The sequence below is a fragment of the Amphiura filiformis genome, chromosome 6 (assembly GCF_039555335.1).
Source record: "Amphiura filiformis chromosome 6, Afil_fr2py, whole genome shotgun sequence".
Classification (NCBI taxonomy): domain Eukaryota; kingdom Metazoa; phylum Echinodermata; class Ophiuroidea; order Amphilepidida; family Amphiuridae; genus Amphiura; species Amphiura filiformis.
In genome coordinates this window covers 32,627,058-32,647,979 of record NC_092633.1, presented here as the reverse complement: position 1 = coordinate 32,647,979, position 20,922 = coordinate 32,627,058, and the positions used below count along the sequence as shown (strand labels likewise).

General features: G+C 36.9%; 2 protein-coding genes across 2 annotated transcripts; one reads left to right on the top strand and one right to left on the bottom strand.

The window, feature by feature from the left end:
* Positions 1-288: 288 nt before the first annotated feature.
* Positions 289-8,897, top strand: LOC140154247 (uronyl 2-sulfotransferase-like). The gene is made up of 8 exons (XM_072176835.1): positions 289-595; positions 1,298-1,398; positions 2,105-2,251; positions 2,446-2,546; positions 6,836-6,989; positions 7,550-7,650; positions 7,868-8,031; positions 8,509-8,897. Exons 1-8 carry the CDS (start codon positions 454-456, stop codon positions 8,667-8,669), a joined length of 1,071 nt encoding a protein of 356 aa, XP_072032936.1. The 5' UTR covers positions 289-453; the 3' UTR covers positions 8,670-8,897.
* Positions 8,898-9,337: 440 nt separating this feature from the next.
* LOC140154471 (uncharacterized) lies at positions 9,338-18,112 on the bottom strand. Its single transcript, XM_072177039.1, has 12 exons — positions 17,888-18,112; positions 17,512-17,559; positions 16,551-16,736; positions 15,309-15,403; positions 14,095-14,248; positions 13,470-13,661; positions 13,027-13,383; positions 12,202-12,302; positions 11,846-12,023; positions 11,133-11,309; positions 9,976-10,422; positions 9,338-9,602 (listed from the first exon to the last, which is right to left on the bottom strand). Exons 1-12 carry the CDS (start codon positions 17,979-17,981, stop codon positions 9,481-9,483), a joined length of 2,151 nt encoding a protein of 716 aa, XP_072033140.1. The 5' UTR covers positions 17,982-18,112; the 3' UTR covers positions 9,338-9,480.
* Positions 18,113-20,922: the final 2,810 nt, after the last annotated feature.

Genomic DNA, 20,922 nt, shown 5'->3' with positions numbered 1-20,922 from the left:
ACTGTCCGTACAGAGGTCAGTCACCAAGCTATTGTCAAGGTTTAGTCGGATGTCCCTCGGCCCATTATGCGTATTAAACAGGTCGGAACAAAATGACCATCATGCGTGACTGTGGATTCAACTTACCATGGCGATTTCTGCCATGAAGATATCGGGGCGATGACACTGAGCTGTGTACTGTACTGGGATAATCAGTCAATAATTCATTGACTGGACTTTACTTTAAAGCGGCAACGCATCGAATTCCAATTTGAAGAAGCTATATACCTCTGAAATCGATTGAAGTAGTTTTATTTTCGAGCTCAGTTTTATTGGACCTTTAGGCTGATAATATAGCCTATGTCATTTTAAACGTAGGCCTATTCAGCCGAGTCTCCACTTTGACAGAAGACGACAAGCTGATACCATGCTGTGGAAACATTCGAGAGGGACATTTCAGATCTTCAAGTCAAAATGTATTGGAGACGTCGAGTGAAGTGTTCTAATCTAATACTTCTAATTATTCTGATATCAGCATCAATGTTTGTTATTTTGAAAGGCTCACTACCGCATATTTTAATAACGCGAATTTTTGCTGATGAACGTAATATGAAAGGTAAGAGAAAGTAGGCCTATGTATGTAAAGAGTAAACAACTACGTCCGCAGCATAATATAATATAATATAATATAATGTACTATAATATAATATAATATAATATAATATAATATAATATAATATAATATAATATAATATAATATAATATAATATAATGTAATGTAATATAATAACACTAATTTTGATTAGCTTATGTATGTAAAGAGTAAACAACTACGTCCACAGCATAATATAATATAATATAATATAATATAATATAATATAATATAATATAATATAATATAATATAATATAATATAATAACACTAATTTTAATTAGCATAAAAGCTCTTCACATCTCAGGAATAGTCTCCTAAATGAACCACACGTGTATTTTGAGCGCTTCTGCATATGGGCTGTGTAAATCCATTGCTTGAGTTAATGGCTGTAGTAGCATTAAAATACTGTTTGTGGTAAAGTTTACAACTATAGTCCAATTTATTTTCATGCCGGGTGATTCCCCTCATCAAATTGCATTAATTTGCTTTCATTTCATTTTATTTAATCATTTTAGTCTCAAGCAAATAGAATATAAACGAAAAAGCGAAAATCAGAAGCAATCCATTGCTTATTGTAAAGTCTGTAATGATGATTCAAATAACACATATATTAATTAGTTGTACTGTCGTTACATTCTCTCCTGCTTATCTAACGTGGAACAGAAAGCAGAGCCATGGCGGAAGATGTTAACAGTGTGACAAATGGGCAAATATGGGCTTCAAACTATACCAAAGCAAAATATGGCAGACCAATTACAGGAAAGGTAAGCCCATTTAAATTTTAAAATGTTTTCACTTTTCTTTCTTTCATTCGGCTGTGGAGCAGGTGACCACAAAAGATTCTCTATACACTACGAGTTATTTATGGCCAATGTATTAATGGCACCTGGTTGTAAGAAAGTCGGTGTCCCCCAGTCGCTTCTGTTTAGGAGGTAAACCAAGCGGTCATGTCTCCTTTTACCATGAAGTGGGATATTGTAGAAGGCTACTATAGAATCCATCATGGAACACAGATATTCATAATTGGTGATGTTGTTGATGGGTTCTCCATTTACTTGGACTGGTGGCTGTGGATTGCAGTTGATGGTTATTTACCTGATCTCCTGTCCTCATTGGAGATGTTGAAGGTGATTTTCCATGTGGATTTCATCAGCAACTGGTCTTTCGTCTGCCTATATGTAGATTGGCAAGCCCGGTGGCAAGTTCGTCAGTTATCTCATTCATGGTGTTGAACCTTCTCCATAATAACCGGTATGATGAGTTCTGAAGATGCTGTTCGAATAATAGCAAAAATGTTCGGAACAATGAACTAAACGGAATGTAGCATCGGAGCTTGGAAACAGTCAAAATAATGATTTATTATAGTACTCCTATTATGAGTTACATACGTCAAACTAATCATTCTTATAACTTTTTTGTGTGTTTCACATATATTTAGCAACCAATAACCTCATTATTTCTATTTTGAAGGACCACCTGATTGTTTACAACAGAGTACCTAAATGTGGAAGCAGGACATTGCTGGCTTTATTTGAACAACTCAAGAACGAAAAACGTTTGGCTACAGTAATCTCAACACAGGGATTTCACGTACCTCGTGACCTTGGCTTTGCTGGTGTGAGTATGGAAAGAAAACTTGGGAAATAAGCGTTGACATCATTTTGCTTAAAGAAATCAACAAAATATATTTAATTATTTGCGGCTGTGAAGTGATAGCCTATGTAATTTATTTGGTGGTGATGTATTATGGTCGAATGAAATGCAAAGATTAATGGCATTTATTATTGTAACTTATATATTATTTTATACAGGGTCAGAGGGCTTTAAAAGATCGTATTAATCAGGCGATAGACCAAATTAAACATCTTCCATCGGCTATTGAAGGCCACTTCAGATTCCATTCAGTCGACAGGTAAAGCAGATCTTAACAAAGTCAAAATCCACAATTCTTGCTTTTTCCGTCTTCCAAGGATACGTTTCTCAACTCTCACCTTTCTCTCCTCCTCTCACTCCCTTCCTCTTTTTTCTCTATCACTCTTGTTTTATGTCTGAACTATGCAAGACATTAACAGCTGCTATCGGTATGATAGCGCTGATGGATTGGCGCCAAGATAGTTGTTAACCTCCCGTTTGAAGTTCAGCCGATTCTGGTTAGAGGTAATTGGACCAGGTAGAGCATTCCAAAGGTGAGCTGAGGATGGAAGGAATGACCTCTGGTGGCTGACCAGGTTGGATCTTGAGATTTTGACAGCTCTCTCTTTCTCTCTAACTTTTTTTTTTTTATCTTTCATGCCCCAAACGGGGCTTTTATTTCCCTGTGCTCAAAGAGGAAAAAAAAACATACATATAATACAACAAAGACAAAACCATACATCACATGAAATTGTTTTACATTACATTGATCAAGTAAATATATTGATGAAATACAAAAAGGTATAGTTTACATTATACATGCTAACATATACTATGTACTATTCGGTACAAAAGGTTTCCAAGACACCCCACTTGTTTATAAAGTTTGACATGTTATTTTTACTCCTAGCAATCTGCTTTTCTAAATTATAATGAAATTTTATCAAGTTCTTAAAGGAGATTATAGAAGGAGTTTGGTTCCTGAATCTGCTGTCATAGATAACTTTTTCATCAAAATAAGACATAAATTAATCAACCTGTCAGGCTCTTTAAGACCAACACCAAACAGAATTTTGCTATAATCCAAATTTTCAACATTATTTTGAAAATTTACTTCATACCATACTTTAAAATCATCCCACATCTTTACAGCATGGTTACAATTCCAGAAAAGATGCCTATAAGTCTCAGGAAATTTTTTACAATGTGTACAAATTTCACTATCCACAGTTTAAATTGATTTTATACTGAAACATTCTTGTTCTCACATCGTATGATGACTTAAAAGGCATGAGGTATATGTCCCTCCATTCATCGTCATTGACATCTAATTCATCCCTGAACCTTTTCTGCGATGTTGGGGTTTTTGAATCCTTTGAATCAAAATACGGTAAATAATTTTAGATGTCATGTTCTTCATAGGAGTTTCAACACCATTATTCATTAGAAAAAAGCCTTTTGGATTACACATTTCTCTTTCGAAACCCTGCTTCAAAATTTGTTTCCAAGGAAGTGGAACTGCATCAACCAAACTCCTCCACTGCATAAAAAACTTGCGTGGAATCCCTCTCTCACACCAAATATCAAAAGGGATAATATTTCCATTGGTATAAAATAAATCACTAACTAATTTTAAACCACTGTTAAAGAAATGTTTATAATAACATGGCCTTTTATTAATACTGATGTGCTGATTATTCCAAATACATTGATGAAAGGGATTCACATTATCTGGATTAATAAAGTTAAAGTATGATTTTAGCATGTCTTTATAGAAGATGGGCACTTTTTTCCAACTTTGAATTTGTTTTGGAGTAATATTACAATAGAAAATCAAATTTCCACCAAAAGGAGAGATAAAATCATCAAAAAGAATCTTCCAACCTGATAGGGAAGTGTTATATTTATTTGCCCACTTGATTTTTTGTGCTCGAAAAATTGATTTAACATCCACCATCTTCAATCCTCCTTCATCAATGTCACCAATAATAGAAGTTTTCTTAATAAAACCTTTACCACCATTACAAAGGAAATTATAAATGACTTTATCAATCTGATTAATAACATAGTCCGGAATATGAATTACCGATGCTAAAAAAATGAACTTAGACAAAGCAAAAGTTTTTTTAAAAGAATTTTACCAGACAATGTAAGTCTTCTTGACTTCCAAATATTTAGGAGAGTTTTGATCTGCTTAATCTTTAAGGTAAAGTTCATATTCTCAGCAGCACTCTCATCATATGAGAAGTACACACCTAAAGCTTTAATTGGATCTGTTGGCCAGTCTATATTAAAAGGCTTTTCATTACAATGTCTTTTTGCACCAATCCATAGACCCTGAGATTTATTAACATTTAGCTTTAAACCAGACACTTCAGAAAAAAGCCAGAACTTTCAAAACATTTTTTGCAGATTGCTCCCCATCTAAAATACATGTTGTGTCATTAGCATATTGAACCAATTTGAGTTCTATATCATTAACAAAAATACCAGATATAGACGGATTTTCCCGAATAGAACATGATAGCAATTCCAGAGCCAAAATAAATAAGTAAGAACTCAAAGGGTCCCCTTGACGAACACCTCTTTTTACAGAGAAGTATTGCGATGTAAGCCCATTATTTAAAATACAACTACTAATATTTGTGTACAAAGTTTTCACATACTTTACAAAATCTGGACCAAAGTTCCTACTTTTTAAGGCTTCAAATAAAAAATTCCACTCAAGTGAATCATAGGCTTTTTCAAAATCTAAAAATAGCAATAATCCAGGAGCATTTTTATACATAGTATAATCCATAATATCTTGTATAGTACGAATAGATTCGCTTATATTTCTCCCTTTAACAAAACCGCTTTGGTCGATGTGCACTAACTTAGGTATGACACTTTCCACCCTCATTGCAAGGACTTTAGATGCTATTTTATAATCCACGTTAAGTAAAGATATGGGTCTCCAGTTTTTTAATTGACATCTATCTTTACCCTCTTTTTCAATCAATGTAATAACAGCCTGCCTTTGGGAGGATGACATTTCACCTTTATTTAAACCTCTGTTCAAAACATCCACTAGGTATGAACCAATTTTGTTCCAGAACTGAAGATACCACTCACATGATAACCCATCATTACCTGGGCTTTTGTTTTTTGACATTTTGTTAAGCACATTAAAACATTCCACCTTTGTAAGCTTCCCTTCACATTTAGACTTCTCTACATCGTCTAGGGTGGTTACATTGTTACCATGCAAAAAAGCATTATTTCTTGAAACATCAGCGTCAACCTTCGAATCATACAAATCTTTGTAAAAATCACTCTGTTTTTTCAAAATTACATTTGGATTTACAATTTCAGTACCATCATCAAGAATCAATTTCTTACATTGTTTCTTTCTACAATTCCTCTTTTCTAGGCCCAAAAAATATTTATTGCTCTTTTCACCTTTTTCTGCCCATCTAATTCTTGAACGCACAATTACACCATCAATAATTTTGCTATCCAACTCTTCAAGATCATTCTTTACGATTTGGATCTCCTCCAGAATGTTGTCTGAGGGATTATTTGCTAAAGATTGCTCCAGCACATTAAGCTTATTATTAAGCTCCTTTACCTTATCTTTCTTATACAGGCCTTTCTTCTTAGCATACTTAATTGTTGTATCCCTAACCTTAAATTTGATCCACTCCCATTTTATCTGAGGGTCACTTATAGAAGAATCATCTAACCAAGTAGCTAAATTGTTGTTCATTTCGTTCACATACTCGTCTTCATTAAGATAAGAGTTGTTAAATTTCCAATGTCCTGGACCACGACACGGCTCTTTTTGCAACTGCACATTAATAACAACAGCAGAGTGATCAGTTCTTATCCCTGGTATAATGTCTGCATTTGTAACATTTTCCATCAAAGTATTACTTATTAAAAAATAATCAAGCCTACACTGAACAAGAGGATTTGTTTGACGCCATGTGAATCTAATTGTATTTGGATTTAAAACTCTCCATATATCAATTAAATCGCAATTATCCATAACATCACATATTTTATCAACAACGCTCTCCTTAATTTTTTCAATACCACCTTTCTTATCAAGCTTAGCATTCAAGATACAATTAAAGTCACCACCAATAATTATTTTCTCCTTCTCTTCAAAATTCTTTTCCATAAAGAAATTCTTCAGCTCAGAATAAAAATTTATTTGCATATTCTCAATGTTAGGAGCATATATATTCACCAAGGTAAAATTCAGGTCATCTTTACTAAAATTTATAACCAAAAGTCTCCCATCGTTATCTTTACAAATGTCAATCACATCAACATTACTACCATTACGAAAGATAATTGCGACTCCTTTGCTATTATTTGTACCATGGGAAAAAAGGATCTTGCCACCCCATTCATGCTGCCATTGAGTTTCAACTGCATGTCTCTGTACTATGAGTTTCTTGCAACAAAATTAAATCTTTCTCTCTAACTTGCTCTTTTTGACTTTCTCTCTCTAAATCGCCTTGTATTTATCTCTCGCTTCACTTCGCCACCATTTTATTGTCTACACGTTTACATTTACAGATTAAAGAATCCTATCTATATAAACATCATACGTGAGCCACTGGATCGCATGGTATCTCAATACTACTATCGTCGATTTGGAGATGGACAAACTAGTGACAGGTTCTTGAAGAAAGAACTCAACAGAGTGATAGATTCGGAATATTTAAATCAGGTAAGGACATAGACTTCTAATTTCCAAGGTCTTCTAATCTTGAATTCTGTTAATATCGCTCAGCCCTGAATAAGTCCGTTTCCCAAAAATCCTTCAACGAAGCTCAGTCAAAACATCACATATCGTGCGAAACGAAGACTAAATTTTCTTTAATTCGTCAACGCATAACTGATAGCTAATTTGATAATTCGCCTGTCTGCTTGTTCTTTGTTGACAATGGGCAGTCTTCAGTGAACGGCTCTTTTCAGAGCCACCAAAGCCACGCAAAAAAGCGAGATATGCGTGTTATCTGTTGACAAGGGACAGTCTTATGTGGGCGGCTCTTTTCAGAGCCACCAGTATCAGTAGGCAAGGGCGGCCTACATATTGTCTCATTCTTAAGTACTTTGTCCTGAAGAAGTCAGAGCTACTCCTGACGAAAGCTTGACAGTTCTAAACTTGTCCGACGGTGAACCTGCTTTTTTTTTCCAAATGATTTACAATATTCCATATCTGGTTAGGAATTCGAGAGAGAATCTTAAAATCCACTTCATAGTCATGTATTTTTATTTCAATTTCAGACATTCAACGACTGTGTTCTATCAGACCGTACAGAATGTTCTAACCCCAGGATAACTTCCTTCCAAACTTCATTCTTTTGTGGCATTCATCCGAATTGCAGGTATGGTATTATTTACCGATGATTACGCTAATTATAGTGCCTGGTGTTGGGGTGGAGTGTGTGCGGGTGAGAGTGATTAACTATACACTAACTTCACTAAGACAAAGCTTTTGATGTAGGCCTATGTCATTTTCATGAAAACAAATAAGTCAAATAGCGTGACATAGATTGGTAAGCTATATGTTCAAATGCATATACTCTTGTTTTGAATTGGCAGTATACCGTCAGCATGGACTTTAGCAGAAGCTAAGAGGAAAGTGGACGAAGATTATACGGTGGTTGGTGTTGCTGAAGATTATAGCGGATTTCTTTCAGTCCTGGAGAAATTAATGCCTGATTTATTTGATGGAATTGCAGCAAAATATCAAATGCAAAGTGAAGGTAAGTACCTTAACCAATATGAACTAGATGAAATGTGAAAAGGGTCTTTGGTTGTGTTGTGGTGTAAGAGTATACGGTAATAATAATGTACGGGTGATGCGTAAATTGCAAGGTGTCAGTACCTGTGTTCGGCCCGGATTTTCATTATCTAAATCAATATATTATTGAAAAATAACAGTTCGATGTTTTGTAAAAGATCATTCTTCAAATCGTATAAAACTTGTTTGATTTATTGTTGTTAATGAGCTATGTACGTTTTACAAAAGTGTTGTTATTTCAGCCCGCTTTACAAAAGTATAACTGTGATGTTTGAATTCTTCTTCACAATCGCTATGAAATGATCAATGCAATTTTTGCCAAAGCTCACAACCATTAGCAAGATGCTGTGAACTACCAAATTGCAACAGTTTAAATTAGTTGCTTACCTTAAACGTTAAACTTAATTTCATTCTCTCTCTTTTTCCTTTTCATTTTTAGGTCAAAATAAAACGGAATCAACAAAATCAATTAAATTATCTCCACCTTCTCCAGAAGTTCGAAAGATAATGCGAGAAAGACTGGACATGGAGTATAAGTTTTACGAGTTTGTAAAGGAAAGATTTGAACAACTCAAAATAAATGTAGGTGTAATGAGCTAGCATCCTGCAAATGGGCGTGCTTCTCCTGTAGCACCCATAATGGCTATTCCATTTAAAATCCACACTACCCCTGTGGATGATTTGGGAAATATCTTCCACGGGGGGAGTATAAATTTCAAATGGAATGAACGCATTTGGTAGCTCTATTTGAATTTCATACACCCTCTGAGAAAGATTCAACCCGAATCTTCAAATGGAGCTGCTAATGTGTTCATTTCATTTGAAATTCATACTCCGACACAAAGAGCCGGACCTGGAATTCGAACCCTTGACCCTTGGATTCACAGTCCTATGCCTTAACCGCTAGGCCACGCTCTCCTCTCGTGGTAGATGTTTCGAAAATCTTCCACAGGGGTAGTGTAGATTTTAAATGGAATAGCCCATTGGTGGTAGGACAGATTAATCTCGTGAATATCGTTAGATGACTTTCCTATATACCAAGGTATTGCGGGGAGCTTATGGAGTAGAAGATATGGATTCGCAGTATTTTCCACTATATTATGTTTGGTTGAAGAAATTATTGTAGTACGAAATATGTTTTATATTTTTATCGAACTTTATCACATTGCATTGGGACAAATAAATTGAAATAAAAAGAGTATCTAGCCTACTTTTACTCGAATTTCAAATAACATAGTATACGATCGCTGTTGTTATACAATCACAGGAGAAATGATAAATATAAGTTGAGTCCACTCGGATTTATATGTTTTAATTGCTTAAAATACCGGGTTAAAGCAGTCGGTCTTTTAATCTTAACATCGGAGTTCCAGAGAAGATTCCTACGATCGAAATACACTTAGGTAAATTTTTACTGTGAAGGTGATTGTCCGCAAGATATCTGATTCTTAGCTGTCTCCCCAGGTTTGACTTCGACCACGGGACATCGGCGACATTTACCGTCTTCTTCGAAGCTTCCAGCTTCACAGGAAGCTAGACAGATAAAAAAGTAAAACGCATAAAAAATAAAAGTGGTCCGACTCATAAAAGCATTGAAAGAAGACAATGTTGGAATCAAAACTCGACCGGCGGTTGCCCACCGGTTCCGCTCGGTTCCGTCCGGTTTCCAATGTTTAGAACAATTGAAACCGGACAGAACCGGCAGTCAACCACCTGTCGAGTTTTTGTTTCATCCCTTCTTGATATAATTATGGCACCCGTGTTGCATGACTGAATCAAACACATATTTCCATGTTCAATTGGGTGAACACAAATAATATTTTCTAAATTCTATATTTCAATCACAATTATGTTCTTACAAATATAGTTGTTTCTCAAATGTACACAGTAATTCTATATTACTTACTGCATCCCAACTGATTGATAGAAGCTTGAGTCAATCCATGAGTACATATCGGCACTATATCGCCTGCCTTTATATACTTCACTTGCGCGTCCTTGCACTTATGCTCAAATTCTGCGATCTTGTTGATCAATGAATCCAAGGCCTGTTCTTCTCGGATGATCTCTTCACTGGTAGGATTGTTGCTGCCAGTTGTGAAGGTGATTTGTACATCCATGTCATATTCCTTGTTTTCGTCCCTCTTTTGGCGCAGGAACATCGTAGGCGCTTCCTCGCAATTTATATCAATTTCATCCTGTATTTCACAACAAGATTCACTAGCCATGGCAGATGTAACAAAATTTTGCATTTCTTGTTGTACTCGTTGTTTCACTCTGCCTGTGGTACAATCCATTGTGGTGTTGAAGATAACATTGGTGGTAGTCTTGAGTCCGACAGGGTTATGGGTAACTGAAACGAGTTATATGTAGAAAAAAAGTACTTGCAAACTGGGAAAATGACAAAGAACACCAGTCGATGACGACTGAGAAGGCTAAGGAATGAAATCAAAACTCGACCGCCGGTTTCTATTGTTTAGAACTATAGAAACCGGCTCCAACCGGACGGAACCGCCCGGAACCGGCGGTCGCCCGTCGGTCGAGTTTTGATGTCATCTCTAAAACTCTATTCCAAGATCTGCATCCACTTCACAGGGAAGACTAACTAAAAACTTACTCGCGGTGAACACAAGCAGATAACGCAACGCGGTAAACAACATGCACATAATGCAGCGTGATATTCAAAAAGATAAAGACGCGCCAAAAATAAAATCAAACAGTGGTTTATAGTGCGCTGCGGAACAGACATAAACCAACAAGCCTCAGCATACTTTACAGGAACCCACTAATGGCCCAAGATACATCACAGACCATTTAGGAATCAAACAGGAACTTGCAGCTAAGAGGCACACACCCTAGGCTACATACCACAAGAAACCATCGCAGCCAGGATGTACCAGCTCACCGTACGGGTTAGTTCCTTGACCAGTTTATAGCTCAATTATTATTTAACGAGGCCATCTACACTGCGGCCATTTATTTCAACATTATTATTAATAGATTCCGATATAACCATAAGGTCATACGTAAAACGACTGTTTAGTTTCATTTCAGTAAACTCACGCTGGCACTGTGGTACTTGTTGATCATTAGGTCTCCATTCGTCATTGATACAAGTAAATACTCTATTGAGATGTTGAGGTATATCATATCCTTGCTGGCATGTCAGATCGCAGACGTTTCCTAAGCAGGAGTAGAATCCATTCTCAGGAGCCGGCAAAGATTTGCACGTCAAAGCCTCTATAAAAAATAACATAGCTTTATTAATTATTGAATGATGAAGCCAGAACCCTTACCCCTTATCATGTTGATATAAACTAGATTTGCCCTCCCCGACACTGAGTTTACCCTCGAGGCCCCGTATCCCACTTAAGATAAGTTTGATAAGTTTCGGCGTCCAATTGACACATTTCATCTCTACTCTCGTATAATTCATAATCTTGTTCAAAATATATCCTGCAGTAGCCGACGTAACGATTTTTATACGAAGAATCTGGATCAAGTATAGCTTTGATGATCATGGGTGGACCGGGCAGTTAACATCAGCGTACTTTGTGTAAGAATTAACAAAATAGTCAGATTAAAGTGTTGTTAGTATGCTTCGTTTACTCACCGCGTTCATGGGGGAGAATGCCCGTGCCTGTGAAGGACGTTTATATTATACTACAACCCACTGTGACTACAGCCGGCATAATGTGCAAAATGGTTAAAGGGTCCCATATTGAAACCTTGTGGGATACCACACACCGTTACCTAATTAAAACAAACATCGTTACCTATGGCTGTGATTTCAAGTGTCATTGAAGCTTTATTGCCAGCCGCGTCCTGAGCCTCATACACAAGTGTGTGGATACCTGCCGAAACGTGTGTTGGTTTGACACCGTCTGGTAAGGGTATTCCGTCAACGTTGACAAGAGTTGCAACGATAACATCTGAATCTGCTGTGTCATTTGCCTGAAGGGAAGGAAAGTATCACAAACACGTGTTTAAATATAAAGTGCCCATTATTATGTTATAATTTTACTTAAAGATATTTAATTGATTCGACGACAGAATTGTTTCATCTTACAAAATGTATCCCAGGCGCAGGTCTTTAGGCAACTGGCCAATGGAATAAACAAAATGGACTTACAGTAATAGGTTCCCAGTCATATCCCAAAGACACTTCTGCTTCTCCTGGTTGTCCAATGACTGTTACTACTTCGGGACCCGAAATTATTGGCGGCGTGGTATCTTACAGAAAAAGAAAATCGGTGATTATCAGCCTGTATTGTGTTTTAAATTGCCGCAACAACAACAACAACAACAACAACAACCAATAACAACAACAACAACAACAACAGCAACTTCAACAACCTCAATTATGATCGACAATATGTAATGTTTCTTTTTTAACAATATAACTATATTGGATTATAGGGAATTTGTTGTTCGGACAAGCTTCGAATCTTGTATAGCCCTACATTAATAAACAAAAATTAACATATTAAACGTGGAGATTGAAGTGCCAATCAGGCAGCAAAGTATATAAATCCTTTTTACCAACGTTTTCAGGTCACACAAGGGATATTATAGTAACTGGAACCTTGGAAAAAATACTTGCAAGTATAGGACACTTCATGATCATGGAAATAACGTATATTGTGTTTGGAGTGAACATGGTGAACAGATCATCTACAACAATGATTTAATCTCCCCCTCTCCCCACCAATCAATGTTGGAACACACTGGAAAACTGCTCAAGACATTGGCATTTCTCCGGGCATTTCTCAACATTACACGGGGAGAGGGGATGACGGCTTTCCGTTTTTGACACGAAAGTGTTGCAAGACTGTTTTTGTAGATAGCAAGCATTTAAACAAATCCTGTGTTCGGCATATCAACCAATACGAAATGGCCTGTGGAGCGACAATTATATAAATACGAAATGTGCAAGACTGCCAAACTATTATGGTACCTTTGCATTCTTCTTGTGATTCACCACCAGCCCAGTACCCAACACACGAAGAAGCATCCTCCTGTGTACATACGTATATGGTTTCCAGATTTCCTCCGTCCATTTCATATCCAGAATTGCACCTAAACTCGCATTGACTACCAATGGTATTGGAACAGGTATTGACGACGTAACTGTTAGCTGGACTGTGCTCCAAAGGTGGACAAAGACTACTGTATATCGAGAAATAATTGCAATTATTTATTTCTATTATCTGTTTTCCCATCACCCACTTCCTTGTTTTCCTTTTTTCAGAGTAAAATGGCAAACAGGTTTGTTCGTTGAACCTGAATGTGAATCTGATTAACAATTGCTGGGCTATAATGACATGGTAAAGGAATGAACATAAAACGAACTATACAGGTGGTGAATTTATGTAGACAATAAAAATTAGTTAAAATTACCTTCACATGTCGGCTGTTCATTAGTCCAATCAATTGCATCGGGATCAAGAGAACTTGTACCGCAGGTCATGGATGTAGAGCCATGTAGACACCAGCCTACTTCGCAACTAAATAGACATGTTGAGCCGTAAACAAAATCATTGCAAGACATTAACTGACCTTCATTTGGCAATAGACGTGGACATCTTCTTACTGTTAACGAAAATAGAAAAATCAGTCTTTGTTATATAGATCCTATTAAACTTTGTGTTAAAGTCATGTCCACTCCTCACCCCACCTTGCGCATCCCTTGCCCAAGTGGTGCCTCTATATGTTGTTAAGTCCTCTCTTCATCTTCGTCTTTGCCTTCCTCTTCTACGCTTTCCCGTTCTTGGTTGCCACTCCATGATTCTTTTTGTCTATCTATTGTCATGTCCACTCCTGTTGGGTACTAATTTAAAGTGTGTCCTTTCCCAAAAATGACCTTTTCCCTCCGAACAGAAGAATAGAATGGAAATTAGGTGAATATAGAATTGGAGGTCAATCCCATCGAGGAGTGCACAATTTACTTTGTGTCTTTCACAGAATGGAATATCTAATGCTACCTCATATAGCTCAAACAAATGATTTGTTACATTCCCATTACCTTCAACAATGACATTAAATGAACAGGTTGCCACATTGCCTGCTGAATCTCTGGCTTCATATTCAATAACATTCTGTCCTTCTTGGAACCAGGATCCAGAAGGAAGTCCAGACTTGAGCACAACCTCGATTCTCACGTTAGAATTGTCTGCAGCCTGTGGTAAAATAGAGATGTATAAACTATTAGAGCATATGTTAATCGCATCTTCAAAGCAATGATTTACATACAACTTCACTCATAAAAGGTAGAAAAATAACTCATTTTAAAATGCGTTCGACCAAAAATTCGGGAAATTTAGATACGGCTATTTCTTCTGTTTCATTGTTGTTCAAGAAGCAAAATAATACTACTCTCTGCCATCGTATATTATTGGGCTCCCATGGGCAAGGAAGATAACACCACTCGTTACTATTGCACATTGTTGGGCATCCAGGTGTAGGAAAGATAACACTACTCTCTACCATTGCATGTTATTGGGCACCCAGGTGTAGGAAAGATAACACTACTCTCCACCATTGCATATTATTGGGCATCCAGGTGTAGGAAAGATAACACTACTCTCTACCATTGCACATTATTGGGCATCCAGGTGTAGAAAAGATAACACAACTCTCTACCGTTGCATATTATTGGGCTCCCATGGGCAGGGAAGATAGCACTACTCTCTACCATTCCATGTTATTGGGCATCCAGGTGTAGAAAGATAACACAACTCTCTACCGTTGCATATTAATGGGCATCCAGGTGTAGGAAATATAACACTACTCTCTACCATTAAATGTTATTGGGCATCCAGGTGCAGAAAAACAATATACTCTTTACCATTGCATATTATTGGGCACCCAGGTGGTAAAGATAACACTACTCTCTACTATTGCATATTATTGGGCATCCAGGTGTAGGAATGGTAACACCACTCTCTGTCATTGCATGTTACACCACTCTCTACCATTGCATGTTATTGGGCATCCAGGTGTAGGAAATGTAACACTAGTCACTATCGTGCCACATTATTAGACACAGATGGAAAGATAACACTACTCTCCACCACTAGCACTGCACATTATTGGGCCATTATAAGCACATTGTTTGAAATCCATGTGTAGGAGATAAGAACACGATTCATAAATCGCTTTCAACAAAATGTAATGCTTATAATTCAATTATTCGTTGAACCACACAGCATATATAATAACTATCAATTTATGTAATACCTTGGGCGTCTTCCATGACGTAGTTGCTGACATCTCATTGTCGGCAGCAATCTTCGTAACTGAACGTGGGCACTTCACTAATGGCGCCGTTGTATCTGTTTGCATAATGGATACAAAGGAAGTACAGCGAACACACAAGGATACAAAATATAACAACGACTTACTTATGCATGAAATGTGTTGTTTTACTCTCGACACCGAGCAACATTTTTGACATTATCGAAAGATAAGTGTTTTTACTCACATCTACTCTACTCTAGTCTACTCTACTCTGCTCTACTACTCTGTTGTCTACTATATTCTACTCTACCCTGTCGTCTACTCAACTCTACTCTATACTCTGTCCTCCTCCTCCCTCTCTCCTCTCCTCTCCTCTCCTCTCCTCTCCTCTCCTCTCCCTCACCTCCTCTCACCTCCTCTCCACCTCACCTCACCTCACCTCTTCTCACCTCACTCTTCTCTTCTCTTCTCTTCTCTTCTCTTCTCTTCTCTTCTCTTCTCTTCTCTTCTCTCTTCTCTTCTCTTCTCCCCTCTTCTCTCTCTTCTCTCTCTTCTCTTCTCTTCTCTTCTCTTCTCTTCTCTTCTCTTCTCTTCTCTTCTCTTCTCTTCTCTTTTCTTCTCTTCTCTTCTCTTCTCTTCTCTTCTCTTCTCTTCTCTTCTCTTCTCTTCTCTTCTCTTCTCTTCTCTAAACTGTCATTTTTAAGTAAAAGTGAACAATGATGATGCTATTTATCTTAAATCTTGTTTGCATCTTTACAAGGGGTAGACAATTGTACAATGGTATAAGAACATCAGAAAAAAGGAATAACAAATGGCAAGCAAATTTTCAAAACAACTTGTATCATTTAAATGTAGGGAATAACTGGCAAATAATATAATTATAATAATATAATTGGCATATCTAAATTTAAAATAAATGTAAATAGCGCCCTCAGTTTTCACACAAATGTACAGTTTATAGAATAAAAATTGCGACCAAAAGCAGGAAAAAAATTGATATAGAAACGAAAATCTATGCTAAAAGTATGTGTATATCAGTGTGATAATTGTTGGTATTGTCCAGGTCTAGAATTGAACATTAATGTTTTGTTAGAAAATTAATAAATGATCACATCAACCAACCGTGATAGAGTACCAGTTATCTCATAAAACCATCGTCTGTTGTTGTTCATACGTGTTTCGATGGTTGTCACGGCAATAAAATCATAAAGTATCTCTTCTAATACAACAAACGTGACTTACCACAACATTCTGGTAATTCCTTGACATTCCAGTCACCATTTTCGCATTTCCATTTCGGTTTTGAATTAGTACATACTGAATAGCCACTCTTGCTACAATAGAACGTGCATGTGCTACCATGTGAATTGCCTCTATTGCAGCTGAAGTGTCCGTCCTTCGAGTCTGGTAGAACTCCACATGGTGACTCTGTTTCGATAAAATGATTATAAAAAAGTTTCATACAAATGAACAATTTATACTTCAATTATATTTAAAAAGATATAGAAGAGGAGACAGGTTAAAGTCAGATCGGGGAACTGCGCTGCGGAGAACTGAACATACGGCGTCTGTCGCATCCGAAAATCACCAGCAAAGACGCCGCAGATTATAACAGCCTGTCCTCAATTCGTCTCGATATATATTTTTTTCCATTTTCATTCTAAATATCAGCATCTCATCAAGTTATCGGCTTATAGGCTTAATTATACATCTTATAACTGTCGTTTTACACAATTGCGCTAGCCTATTATATTATGCGTTGTCATCAATACCTTTAAAATCAGAATTCAGAAGTATCATGCGTCTACCGCTTCGGGTACAATTTGTAGCAGCATCTTCCGCTGTGGAAGACGTCAAGAAGACAAACAAAGTCCCAAACAAAGCTGATCATTTGATGGTAAAAATAGTCGGACGTCTTGCGGGCGTTTTACCGTTGCGATAGGCGTATAGCGGCTAATTATATATAGCGTCTGTCGCTGCAGCCGTAGCGTCTACTGCTGCAAAAACGTCGAAAAATCAAACAAAGCCCGTACAAAGCTGACCACTTGAGCAAAAAGAACTGAGGGTTGCGATGGACAACAGAAAATCTCTGCGGGGAAAGGAAAACGTCACGTCTCACGCAACGGAAAAACGCCCGCAAAAACTTCGGACTATATTTTGGCTTTTATGTCTTTTCAGAGTAAAGTCATTTACGCATTCTTACCGTCATTTTGGTCTGGTGATCCAGAGAAGGAACCATTAGTAGATCTACCTGTAAATTTCATAAGAGATTTCCGTGATTAATTATTATTAATAATTCTAAGACAAACGAACATTTGATGAAAATTTGCCTATATTTTTAACACGGCGAAAATACACCAGAAGTTAAAGCTGACAAAAACAGACTAGACTTTAGCAACGACAAAGGGTGGACTTTCAATTTAGTCAACAATTTATAAATCAGGACAATGATTTGAATTCATATTATGCCAGTTAAATATAACCAATCTCAATTTATTAGAAATTATTATGTTTTCATCTAAGTTTCACAGTTACTAGGATGTAATAAAAACCCTCCCAGTTTCTCATCACATACGTACCGGCAAATATAATCACCAGAATACATAAAGACAGGAGATATTGGCTTCCACGGAGACACGAGAGTCTCTTTTTATTCTCAGAGTGGTACAGCATGCTCAAATGAATATTGCCGCTAAAAACAATTTACTGAAGTCTTATTATAATACTCTATATATGAGCGGTGTGCATGGAGTAGTTTAAATGTTCCACCTTCCTAAGCGATCAACTAAGATAGGATCGAAAATGATGAAGAAACTGCAGCAGACTGAAAGTTATTAATCTGTATCTCACATCGTTACTAATGAGTACGGTCGTTTCGTCATCCATCAACAACAGGGCCCGTATTCACAAAGCAAGGCATGCTTAATTATCAGGTTGCGATTGCTTACGCCTTGATGCTTACGCCCGTCCAACAATTCAGAATCACTCTCTCCTGTGATGTGATTTTGAATTGATAACACCCAGGTTTCATTATCATTGAGGTATAGGACTTTTTTTTTCGGAGAAGAGCAGGTAGGACAACTACTTGATTATATTTCTACATTGTTTATACTACATACTCTGAAAATTTTAGAAAATTCGCACGGGTCAGTTTTTAAAAATCACATTTTTGTTCCTAAAATGGGGGTTATAGCGCCCTCAACGGACACTCTCTCCATAGGGCTACATGTTAAGATCAGTTATAGACAAATAGCCCTAAAATAAAACTGACTCGTTCAAATTTTGCATATGATGTAGATTTAACATCTGGAATGTAATGCAAGTGGTGTCGTTGCTGCTCTTTTAAATTCATTTATAAAATGTCCGCCCCAGACTAAAGGCCCGGTCACACTGTGACGAATAGGGGTGAACGGCAAGCGACGTTAAGCTGCGAATTGCAATTTTGAATTTACCGCCACTCATCGTGGGTTGCCGTTAGTTGTCGCTGACGAATCCGTCAGCGACCGCAGACGGCCGAAATTATTCGTCGGGAAATTTTCAACATGTTGAAAATTTTGTGACGACAAAAAGGTATAGTTGTGATTCCGTTCAAGTTTCGGTGGAGACCGCAACCCTCATTTCTTTGACGTTTCCATACCGTGCGAAGCCGTCTCTAGTCGTTTTGAGGTCGTCACAATTTCGTTGGTAGTCGTTGTCAACGACCATTGACGAATAAACAATGGCAAGCGACGTCACATCTCGAACCCTGACGACACGTTGCGGCAAGTAACGAAATTGTAACGATCTTGGTGCGACAGTGACTTTTTGTCCGGAGAGTGACGGATATTGTTTGCGAGCATCGTTTGCGAGTACCTGCGGCATTGAAACGGTGGTCTGCGATGGGTTACGATTTTTAAACGATGGTCAACGATTTTAAACTTTTTGTGCGATTCATGAAATAGATATATGCATTTGTAGGATTGTAGAAATTAATCAAGTCTTTTTTATGGTCGTTGACAACGACTACCAACGAAATTGTGACGACCTCAAAACGACTAGAGACGGCTTCGCACGGTATGGAAACGTCAAAGAAATGAGGGTTGCGGTCTCCAACGAAATTTGAACGGAATCACAACTACTTTTTTGTCGTCACAAAATTTTCAACATGTTGAAAATTTCCCGACGAATAATTTCGGCCGTCTGCGGTCGCTAACGGATTCTCAGCGACAACTAACGGCAACTCACGATGAGTGACTGTAAATTCTAATCAAGTCTTTTTGTGCGATGTTTGACGTTTTATTGACGTCAGTTCGATTGCAATAGACTACCCGGCACGATGCAATTTTAAAATTTCATATAAAAAGAAAATAATATCAATAATAATCAAAAATATTAATATTTCTGATTATTATTGATATTGTTAGTGATATTGATGTTAATATTTGTGATTATTATTGATACTGATATTAACATTTTTTTATTATTATTGATATTGATGATAATATTTTTTGATAATTATTGATATATTGATATTGATATAATAGTTTGGATTATTATTAATATTGATTTTAATATTTTGATTCCTATTGATATTTATATTAATTTTTTTTATTATTTTTGATATGTGTAGTATTTTGTTATTATTATTGATATTGATATTAATATCTTTGATTATAATAATTGATATTTATGTTAATATTTTATTATTGATATATTATTGATATAGATATTAATAGTTTGGATTATTATTGATATTAATTTTACTATTTTTGATTATTATTGATATGTGTAATATTTTTGATTATTATTGATATTGATGTTAATAATCCTGATTATTATTGATATAGATATTAATAGTTTGGATTATTATTGATATCGATTTTACCATTTTTGATTATTGTTGATATTGATGTTAATATTTTTGATTATTATTGATATTGATATTTTTGAGTGGATGATCAGAACGTTGTGAAGAGTGGGAACGTCAAAGGGGTCTATACGACCCGCACACACACAGGCTTTGATATCGGCTGCTGAGTCACGTCATCATCACCGCAATCCACCGTCAGCTGTCGTTCCTTGCCGCAAGCAAATCCGCTGCCAGCCGTCTGACCTCGTTGCTTGTTGTCGGGCTCCGTCAAGACTTCGTCACTCACCGCCCAGACAACGTCCGGTTTTGGTCGCTAGTCTCCGTTTCCTGCCGCAGCCTTTCGTCCCTTGCCGTCGTGTTGTCGCTAAAGGTCGTTCCCACTCGTCAGCGAATCTTGTTTTTCCTCTTTTTGTCGTCGCTTTGCCGTCAACATTTTGTGATTTTCACGTTCGTCACCTTTCGTTGCTTATCGTCCGTCATAGTGTGACCGGGCCTTAAGGTGATAAGCATAGGCAGCAAGGCATAAAGTATCGCAACCTATTTAAATATGTTTTTTGAAACTTCCCTAAATAAAATATAGGCCGTAAGGCTTGCATACGATGTTAATTATGTTCAATCAAAGTATATTCACACACTCGTCTCACGGTCGCACACTCATTCAGGTTCAGTTTTAACTTATAATTATTCTATAATCTCACCCTGGGATCTAACATAACGATTTCTGATGATCAGCGGAAGTAGGCCTACATACCAATAATTAAAGGC

Coding starts and splice junctions, on each gene's coding strand:
- LOC140154247 (XM_072176835.1), top strand. CDS start 454: ATGTATTGGAGACGTCGAGTGAAGTGTTCTAATCTAATACTTCTAATT. Junction 6,990..7,549: donor ATTCGGAATATTTAAATCAG/GTAAGGACATAG, acceptor TTTCAATTTCAG/ACATTCAACGACTGTGTTCT. Junction 8,032..8,508: donor ATATCAAATGCAAAGTGAAG/GTAAGTACCTTA, acceptor TTTCATTTTTAG/GTCAAAATAAAACGGAATCA.
- LOC140154471 (XM_072177039.1), bottom strand. CDS start 17,981: ATGCTGTACCACTCTGAGAATAAAAAGAGACTCTCGTGTCTCCGTGGA. Junction 16,737..17,511: donor ATCACCAGACCAAAATGACG/GTAAGAATGCGT, acceptor TTATCGAAACAG/AGTCACCATGTGGAGTTCTA. Junction 13,384..13,469: donor TGAACAGCCGACATGTGAAG/GTAATTTTAACT, acceptor ATGTCATTATAG/CCCAGCAATTGTTAATCAGA.